A 10,000-nucleotide genomic window follows, 5' to 3' on the forward strand; every position below is an offset into this window, starting at 1 on the left:
GATCAGCTGCTGGTATTTTCACTGTAGCTACTGTTTGTGTGAGCGCGCTCTCGCCACGTATCTGTAGCAACATGCAGTGCTTGTGTTGGAGCTGATGTGTCCCCTGTGATGCACAGGTCCCTGAACACATCGCCGTCCTCTGCAGTCGCACACGTCTGTAACCGTCCTGTGTCGTGGTTTTGGGATTGTCGTGCCTCAGAGTTCCTGACTTTGGATTGGCTGCTCTGAGCTCCGATCTCTGACTGAACGTGAATCTGATTGGTCAGTTGAACCCGTTTCATCACCGGCGCTCCCGGCTGCAGGTCGCCACCTCCTCCTCTCTCAGCCTGTCATCCCATCACCACGTCATTGTACGCTGGATGTTTCGTCCTCTGCAGCGTGTGTGGGGCGTGGCCTGGTGCTCGAAGCACTAATGCATGCAGTGATCATTCTATCAGCTTTCCTCAGATCAGGGCTGATTACATGGCAGCCATGTTGGAAATGACCAGAAACGGTGAGCTGTATGTGACCATGGCGACGCGCTCGCTCCTCAGGGAGCAGTTTGTGGGCATGCTCAGACTCCTCCACGTTCTACCGCCTGTCTCCTCCTCACACCTTGTAATGGAGACGAGGAAGGTGTTGGCACCAGCGGCCTCCATCATGTTTCTGAGGAGGAGGAAGAAAAGCGATATTTTCAGATCCAAAACTGGAGGAGGGAGTGACGCCTCCTTCATTCTCCTTCATTTCTAGGCCAGGGAATAAAGAGGAGGAGGAGTGGACTGGTCACCTCTGGGACCGCCTTCTCCACCTTTCATTTGTCAGGTGTGAGGTGAGGAGACGACAGGAAGGAGGAGGTGATGGAGAGGAGAGCGTTCACCTTCATGCTCACTCACTGTGACACCAGCGAGCGGAGGAGGGGCTTGCCTACAGGGGGCGCCCTCGGCAGCTCCTATTGACCTGCAGCACACAAACACACACATTCTTGTTTTTATGTCTTAGTGAGGACATCTAATTGACATAATGCTTTCTTGCTGCTTACCATAACCCAGAGCCTAGCTGTAACCCTGACACTAAAACCACATTTTGAGTCTAAAAAATGTCTTCAAACTCATGAGGACGGGCATTTTTGTCCTCATTAGTGACTGTTGGTCCCCACAACCATATGTAAACAGGCACTCACACACACAGAGGTCCTCAGTGGGACTGTGGGGCCTTCAGGAGATCAGATAACATCAGAGAACAGATGTTCCTGTTATCCACCTACTGGTCAAACCTGCTGTTTGCAAGGGAACCCAATCAGAAGCAAGCTGTTAAAGGGGAGGGGCTAAAACAGCTTCTGTCAGACACAGATGAACCGTGTCCTCTCCGAGGCCCAGGATCAGATACAGAAGCATTATTATGAAGCAGGAGTCATGGAAAGCTGCTGTCCATGAAGCAGTGGAGGAGAAAAGGAACAGAGAGGGGTGGAGTTACTGCTCGTGCAGCCTCGCTGGGCGCCCTGCTAACGATGGTGGTGTGGACACGGCACACCTGTGCAGCTATGAGAGCTCTGTGTTAATGTGCTGACAGTCAGAATTGAACGCCCGTCGGGTAATGGCTGAGCGATATGCTAATCCTCAGGATTTATAGATGTGGCTGAAGAGCGGTGAACTCTGACATGTCTGTGAAGGTTCTCAGTCATCCAGGTCATCGTAGTCTAAGGAGCTTGCATAGAAAAGCGTCTGGACTTCTTTAAGTTGCTTGAAGACGTTTCACCTCTCATCCGAGAAGCTTCTTCAGTTCTAAGGTCAAATGGTGGAGAGTCCCAGATATAAACCTAGTGGGAGTTTCCCCCCACAGAGGGACAAAAGGACCCTTGATGATCCTCTAATCACATGATTAGGTAGATCAGCCACAATCAGCCAGAGTTTCGGGTGAGCTCATTGTAAAACCTGGCCCCACCCTATCATGTGATTTCCTGAGGTCAGATGGCCCAGGATGTGAGTGGGTGTTAAGGCGTCTGGGGAGGGAACTCAAAACTGGATTATAGATGGCAGAGAGTTGGTGTCGTAAACCCCGCCTCTGTTCAAAGATGGTCGCTCACAGTGGACATAGATGCTTCTTTCACTCCTCTTTCAAACCATCTGTCCTCTCTGTCCAACATGTGAACATTAGTATGGGCTCAAAATGTGGTCATAAGTATTTTGTACTTGTAAAAAAGATTAGTGTGTGGACTTAGCCAAAAAGACCCTGCAAGTTACAGGTACGAATTTTGACCCTATTTTTCTTCCTTTCATCTGATTGGTCAATGTCATGTCAATCACAAATGTAACAATCCAATCAGAGAACAGATGGGTTTGGCTGTCGGGGGGGGCTTTTTTGAACTGCCTTCTTTGCTCTTCTATGTTGTTCCGTGCATGGCACAGCATAGAAGAGCTCCTAAGACGGTGAACTCTGACCTCTCTGTCTAACCTTCACCTCTTTCTGTGTCTTTCTCCTGACAGCTGACGTCCACCATGACCTGCTGACATCACCGTTCCACCGCCCCCTCCTCCTTCCATTTCTTTCCTCGCAATGGCCCTGACCTGTTGGCTGTCGCCATGGCGACCCCCAACCCTGCTGCTGCTGCTGCTCACTTCCTGGTTGCCGGCTGAGTCAGCTTCAACCACGCCCTTCCCCAAAGACCTGGAGCCGATCAGCGTGGTCAGCTCAGAGCGTGAGTATTGCGCGATGGTGATGATGTCCCACTGTGGTCGTTTCACATCACTATAGCAACCGTTCCTTCATCTGATTGGACAGAGACAATCTATCTCTGCTGTTTTCCTGTTTGTTCTGATTTAACTGACCACACCCACATTTGTGAGCATGCTCTCCACACACACACACACACACACACACACACACACACACACACACACACACGTTTATGTTTTTGTGCGTTTACAGAGTCGTTTCAGTACCCGGGGTTTCAGGGTTTGCTTCAGGACAACGACACGCTGAGGCTGGGCCTGGACTTCCAGAGGATGCTACGGATCAACCACGTGCTGTACATCGCAGCGAGGTCGGCACGCACGCACATGCACACACGCACATGCACGCACGCACATGCACGCACGCACATGCACGCACACTTGTGTGTTTTCAGCAGCTTGAGTAAACTAGTAAACGTGACCTGTGAGGACACAATAGTGAGTTTCCCGTAGCTGCACACTGCACTGCAGTAGTGAGTCGGTCAGCAGGCTCAACGTGAACATCAAAGTGTTCCTGTGAGCTCTAAATCGTTTCAGTCTCTTTAAATGATGATTTGATGTTCCTGTCAGTGTAAACCTGAGGCTGGAGGAAATCAAAGAGACATTTTTCACGTTTGCTGTCCATAAATTGGTTTCATTGTTGATCCTGAAAATCAAATCCAGCTCAGAGAGCAGCAACAGTCAGGAATGACTCGTGACCACGAACATGCCTTTACTCAGGTGAACGTCTGCCAGTGTTTCCTGCTGTCGGCTGTACTCTGAGAGGATCTTGGTTCCCGTTTGTCACATAAACAGCAGAATGAATATTTCTGGAAACAGGAAGTGACCAGTCGGACGTACTTTGGCCTCCGGATGGTTCCAGCCTGCCCAGCTGACGTTTAGCTCTGTGCTGTTAGTTTGCTCATTAAAATATCCATGAAGTCCGGGGCTGTGAGTAGGACACACACCGCGGAGCCATGGAAGAACCAAAATACTAATTCATTCATTCAGAGCGTCACGAGGACTTTCTGCCACGCAGCAGGTCTTTGTAGAAAGTGCGACGGAAGTTCTTACGTCAGTTTTTTGGAATATCACAATAGCCCTTTGGAGCTTGAGTATTATTAAGATCCCTCACCGTGGTGCAGAGCACAGATCATACATGAGGATCCGTGTTTTTAGGACACGGCGAACACGCAAGGATCTGAGGCGAGCCTTTGAAGATGGCCTGAGAGCGGTCGAGACTTCATCACTGAATATGTTTTATCAGAAACATTAGAATCAACAGCAAAATCAATAATAATGAACAGCTGTCAGTGTTCCTGATAGGAAGTGCATCATGGAGGGGTTGGATGGGCAGCACGTCGATCGTAGTCCATTAAAGAGGCTGACTCTGTGCTTTGACCTCCGCAGGGATCACGTGTTCGCAGTCAACCTGACGACGGCTTCAGGGGAGGTCGTCCCACAGCTGGTGAGTGCGATCGCTCAGTAAACACACAACGACATGGCTGCGTGGAGTTGTCGGGGTGTCGCCTCCGAGCGTTCCTCACACGCGGTCTTAGGATAAAATGTTCAAAGACAAATGCAACGATCTGTGAGTGCACATGAAGGCAGTCAGAGCTGTGAGGTGTGGGGCCGAGCATGAAGCTGCTTGAGCTGTAAGACATCAGACCGAGGCTGAGCTGAGCAGACCTCCGAGCAGCTCGCTGACAGGAAGCTCAAAGAGGTTCTTATACGTGCGTTTCTGCCTCGTTCACATCACGACACTCACGTGTCAGAGCGTGGGTTCAGTGTCACAGCTGGCCCTATCCATGCAGAGTTAAAGGGAGGGGACCGAGGACAGACCTCTGTGGCACTCCACGTCACAGTGGGTGTGGAAGAGCATCACCAGCAGCGTCGTGTGAAACAAAAAGTTCATTTCAGAGAGAACTGAGTGAAATGTTCTGCTTCGAGCTCCCCCCTCCTCCCGTTGCTGCAGCTCATTGCTTTGAAGTTAGTGTGTCAGGCTGCGTGACGATGACCCTCCACGTGGACGCCAAAATGTCCTCCAGCGTGAGAGAGGAGCCAGGTGGAGGTGAGAGATGCTCACGTTCTGTTGGGCAGACAGAAACCGCAGATGTTTCCTTCTCCTCGGCTGGCCGTCAGCGGCGATGATGTCAGCGTGCCGCGCTGCTCGCTGCAGCCTTTGGTGCTGATGGGTGTCTGCGTGGACCTGCTGTTGACCTGCTCACGGTGCTCGCTGTAAATATCAGCGCGCACAACAGAACTGTGCGTGACGCACAAAGGACGCGCTTCCTTTGATCTGCACACGTCCTCCTGATCAAAGAGAAGAGGTTACGGGGGCTCCTCACGGTAATGGGCCTCCCGGTGCATTGTGGGACGGCGGGCGGCGGCAGCTCTTTGATGTGAGCTGTTACTCTCGTTATCGGTGCTCCGACCTGAGCGGCACGGCGAGGACCACGTCGGTCTGTGTGCGCTTTAATCTGCAGTTATGGACTCGTGTTCTCGTCGGGTTTAGCACGTTTTACCACGGCGCTGATCGCCCACATCTGTTCTTTTAGGGGGAGAGACGGGAATAATCTGTATCCAGCTGGGATCTAATCCCATTTCTTTAAATCCATCATGAATAAAAGGGTTTACAGGCCCGTAGCCCCGCCTCTTTCAAGCTGCAGGCTGGGCTTTTGTCTGTCGAGGTTATCTGTAGGTGTGTTTACATTTCTGGCATGGTATCAGACCTGTTGACGCTGCCTCTGATGCACGCTGAGTGTGAGTGAAATGATGCTCGCTGCGAGGCTGCACGCTGAGGCATCTTGTTTCTATTTTAAAACCCAAATCAGCCCAAATAGGTCGCATTTTTCTGTGGAGCGATGACTCAGCAGCAGAGAAGTGAAGCATGCTGGGTTAGGCGTAGAACGTCGGTGCTGATGGAGAGCGCGAAAAGGTGGCTGCTTGGTGTTGTGGTTGAGACTGAGGTTTGTGTGTGTGAGCTGTTGCTGCTCCGCCTCCTCGCACGCGTGTTCACATCTAATCAAACCTCTGTCCCCCACATGCTGAGAAAATCACGCCCTCACTTTCCTCTTCCTGTGTTTCAGAAGCTGACGTGGAAGTCCAACGACGTCAGCAAGTGCACGGTCAGAGGGAAGAACAGCGTGAGTTCGCCTCCACCTCTGCTTCTGCTGCTCCGTCAGTTTTCCTCACAGTTCTAACTCTGCCTTTGTGTTCCAGGACGAGTGCTACAACTACGTGAAGGTGTTGGTGCCTCGAAACGACGAGACGCTGTTTGCCTGCGGGACCAACGCTTTCAACCCAACGTGCCGAAACTACAAGGTGAGCTTCAGATGGCGGCGCGCTCGGAGAGGGGACGCGCTTGGAGCGGGGACGCGCTCGGAGAGGGGGCGCGCTCGGAGAGGGGGCGCGCTCGGAGAGGGGGCACGCTCGGAGAGGGGGCGCGCTTGGAGCGGGGACGCGCTCGGAGAGGGGGCGCGCTTGGAGAGGGGGCGTGCTTGGAGCAGGGACGCGCTCGGAGAGAGGGCGTGCTTGGAGCGGGGACGCGCTCGGAGAGGGGGCGTGCTTGGAGAGGGGGCGCGCTTGGAGCGGGGACGCGCTCGGAGAGGGGGCGTGCTTGGAGAGGGGGCGTGCTTGGAGCGGGGACGCGCTCGGAGAGGGGGCGTGCTTGGAGAGGGGGCGCGCTTGGAGCGGGGACGCGCTCGGAGAGGGGGCGTGCTTGGAGAGGGGGCGTGCTTGGAGCGGGGACGCGCTCGGAGAGGGGGCGTGCTTGGAGAGGGGGCGTGCTTGGAGAGGGGGCTTTAAAGAACTCACAGCTGCGTTGTGTCTCTCCTTCTGCAGCTCAATATTAAATTCGATAGCTTTTAAACTGCAGCGTGTCGGAGTTCCTCCAGCTCTTAATTAGACTTTAATTTTATTAATTTTCTTTACGTATTTGGCTGCGTGTGGATTATGAGACAGTCGATCATTAAGCAAAGGCAAGCTCATTTTTCCCCTCTTCAGCTTTTTCTCGTGAGTGTTTGAGGGCTGAATTACAGTCATCCCAATGAGACGTGTTCACCGCATCCTTTCACACAATCCTGCACGGACATCAAACCCACTTTACATGGACAGCCCACTTTGACCTTCACTGGACCAGACCAGTGAAACTCCCCCTCCTGTCAGAGTCAGATATGTGAATGTCAGAAGAAGAAGAAGCCGTTTCTGTGTTTCCTACATGATGAAGAAACTCTGCAGTGAAGAAATAAACGTTTAAACTAGGAGAGAAGGTTCCGCTCGCTCGTTGGCCAGACTGTCCTGTAAATTTAAAACAGAAAGTTGTTGTTTGTTCACGGTGCTTCCCCCGCTGTTGATCCACTTTAAAAAACAGATTTCTAAAGCAGACAGTCAAAAAACAGCAACTTTGATCTACTATAATTACTTTAGTGTGGGATGAAAGTCCTCAGAGTAGAGCTGTATGAGCCGTAAGAGCAGGAACAGCTCTGAAAGTTCTTAAATTACAAAATATGTCTAAACTATGAGGGGGAGGGGCTATGGCTGCGAGCTCTCTGTGAGGTCACAGCTCAGTGGGCTCATATCAGCCTCTAGGTTCAAGTGTGGAATCACTGAGCGGGTGGATGTCGGGTGGGGTTGCACGATGTCGGGCGCTTGGATGTCGGGTGGGGTTGCACGATGTTGGGTGTTTGGATGTCGGACAATGGGTTAGGGTGTTGGGTAGGTGGATGTCGGGTGGGTGGGGGTTGCAGAGAGGATGCTGCACTGAAAAGCTGGCAGCTGCTTTGGTCACTCGCAGGTTTCAGGCCCTTTCTCAATTCTCAAGTGAGTCCGTGCTCGTGTACTCGGCGAGTCCGGACTTGGCGAGAACGATGTCACAGGTCTGGAGCCTCTTAATTTCACTGTGAGTAATGTGTTATGAAGCTTAACTTTGATCACAGCCAAACCGGTTTACTCAGGAACAAATAAAACTGAAATACACCAAACATTAACATTTAGAAGTGAGCTAAGTGACTTACATATCATGTTTAACCTCAGTGGGGGGGTTGTAAACAATGTGCCGGGAGTCCGCTGTTCTCGCCGGCTCTAGTGATCCTCGACCTCGCTGTCTGCTATGGAGCTGGCGGGTCACAGACGTCTCCGAAAACGTCGGAGCGCGTTTGGAAATATGTGATATCTTGATAAATCGAGCAGATATATGAAGTTCACACAGCTACATTCTCGCCTGAAAATAACTTAAAAGTTTATTTTGTGACCCAGAAAGAGTAATATTTAAAAGTTTTTAGCCCCGCTCGTCCGCCATTGCCACGTTTGGGTTTGGGACGAAATGCATTCTGGGATATTTAGCTGTACCAGCTACACACAAGTCACCACCGATGCATGCTCGATAAAACGGGCGGAGCAAGGACACATCCGGGACTGTTTCGCGTTCTCGGCTTGATGCGTACTTTGAACTGGAGCAGTACTTGGTCTCTGACTGATGCATGTTGAGACAGGGCCTCAGGTTCTCGATCAGCTGCAGTAAAATGTGAAAAAGGATGCAAACAGGAAACGGAGAGTGTCCCCCTTCAAAGTAAAAGTGGTGCCTTTTTGGAACTTGCGGGTGCAGCAGTAAGACAGGTTTGCCTGTGTGTCCATGTGTAATAATGAGTGAAGGACTAATGAAAGGACCAATCACAGCTCAGTGGTGAGAGCACCGTCCTGCTGCTTCTGGACGTGAGTCATTCTGACATGAACTGAAGGTAATGACTTTGATATTTTGCGAGTTATTATTTTAAAATGTTTAATTTTTTAATTCCAGTCAATTAAATGAAGCCGTGCTTCCTGCTGAGCGCTGCTGTGACTGATTACCGCAGTCGCATAAAGTGAGCGCCGCCTTTGTTTCCCGTCACTGTTTCCTAACAACTCGCTGCTGTGTCTGAGTGCGTCTGTTCTCTCCGTGCCCATTATCCTCTCAGCCGCTCAGCTCCCCCCGCCGTCACCAGCGTCGGGTTAATGAGCGCAGAGTTGACATGACGGCGTCCCCAGATCCTAATTGAAAGTGTCAGGTGGATCGGGACCCCTTGTCGAGACCTAACGACACGTTCACAACAAAAGCCACAATTTCAGGTGTCAATCCAGAACTGCGCTCTTATTTTCTTTTCCCATCACGCCGCCGTGCCGCTGCGGTTTGATTGACAGCCAATGACCCCATTTAGCAGAAGCTTTGTGTGCTTTGAAACCTCCGGCGGTGAGAAGGAAACCTGCTCACCCGAAGCTCACAGAGCGCTCTGTTCCCCTGGGAGGAGCTGAGCAGGCGACACCTCTGACACGCGGCGCTTTCATCATCCAGCAAAGAGCAGTTTTGTTAGCGAGGACCTGGAAGCGCCTTCATCTTCTCACTGCTCTGAAACAGCCAATCACCTCAACGCTGCTGTTAGCTTTAGCACAGGTGCCCTGAAGGCTCATTTCCAGCTCCAGGCTTTCGTGCTGGGACTCACTCAGGGCTAGGGATGGGTATCGTTTAGGTTTTATTGGATACCGGTGCCAAATCGGTACTTTTGGAACGGTGCTTAAAGAATGGAGAACAAACTTTGTCCAAAAACCTCGCATGTTTTTCTTTTCAGCATTCTCTTTTTTTCTGCAAAATGATAAGCACCGTCCAGCCCCACGCACGGGGCGATGCGCGCTGACTCTCTAATGGAGATTTACCACACCCGCAGTAGATGTGCTCGGTGTGAGGTCTCGCAGCAAGCTATCAAATACGGCGCATTTCTCGGCTTTTAAAAAAACGCTATGCGTCGCCAGGTGTTTCATCAGATTTGAGGTGTTACCTCCTTTGACAGTATCACAGTATCAGCTTAAAGCACTTGTTGCTGCTGAGTTTGCATCTTTTGCTGTGAAGTACAGCCAGACTTCTGACCGCTTCGCCTTGGGCATTTTTAATCTGTAGCTCTGCTCTAAAAGAACGTACGTACCTGGCCCCGCCTACTATCCTCGGAAACGTAAAATGATTGGCTAGAATCCAAAGTGTGTGACATCTCTGGAAAAATAAGCACCGAAATAAAGCAGAGGTGGATGAAGTGTTGAAGAGAGAGGGAGGGTTGAGCAGAAAGGTCAGAGCATGGAGTCAAAGATGGCGGCAGCGGCGCCTCAAGGCCTGCAAACGGGTGGATTTATGAGGCCCCGATTCGCCTAGCGTAGCCGCTGCACTGACAGTGAAGTACAAGCTGAGCGCTCTCAGCTCGCTACGACATCATCAGTACAAAAAGAAACTCATTATACATTATTGCTACCACTGCAGGCAGGTCAAAGGTCACCGCTCAGCTGATCTGCGT

The 10,000-nt window shown here is 51.3% G+C and overlaps 1 protein-coding gene across 10 annotated transcripts in view; it reads left to right on the plus strand.

The window, feature by feature from the left end:
• LOC146548452 (semaphorin-6D-like) overlaps positions 1-10,000 on the plus strand; it is a 107,551-nt gene that overhangs the window by 44,909 nt on the left and 52,642 nt on the right. For 9 of the 10 annotated variants that reach the window (XM_085263267.1, XM_085263269.1, XM_085263274.1 and 6 more), the window contains 5 exons: positions 2,463-2,674; positions 2,905-3,019; positions 4,098-4,155; positions 5,777-5,833; positions 5,910-6,011. In XM_085263267.1, coding sequence (XP_085119393.1) covers positions 2,533-2,674; positions 2,905-3,019; positions 4,098-4,155; positions 5,777-5,833; positions 5,910-6,011 — 474 coding nt within the window. In that variant the 5' untranslated portion in view covers positions 2,463-2,532. Of the gene's footprint in view, positions 1,862-2,462; positions 2,675-2,904; positions 3,020-4,097; positions 4,156-5,776; positions 5,834-5,909; positions 6,012-10,000 lie in introns of all 10 variants that reach the window. The other variant, XM_085263276.1, reaches the window with a different exon arrangement.

This window comes from Mchenga conophoros, linkage group LG22 (assembly GCF_057382185.1).
Source record: "Mchenga conophoros isolate Kocher_MC1m ecotype Shallow Benthic linkage group LG22, M_conophoros_male_GT1.1, whole genome shotgun sequence".
Taxonomy (NCBI): domain Eukaryota; kingdom Metazoa; phylum Chordata; class Actinopteri; order Cichliformes; family Cichlidae; genus Mchenga; species Mchenga conophoros.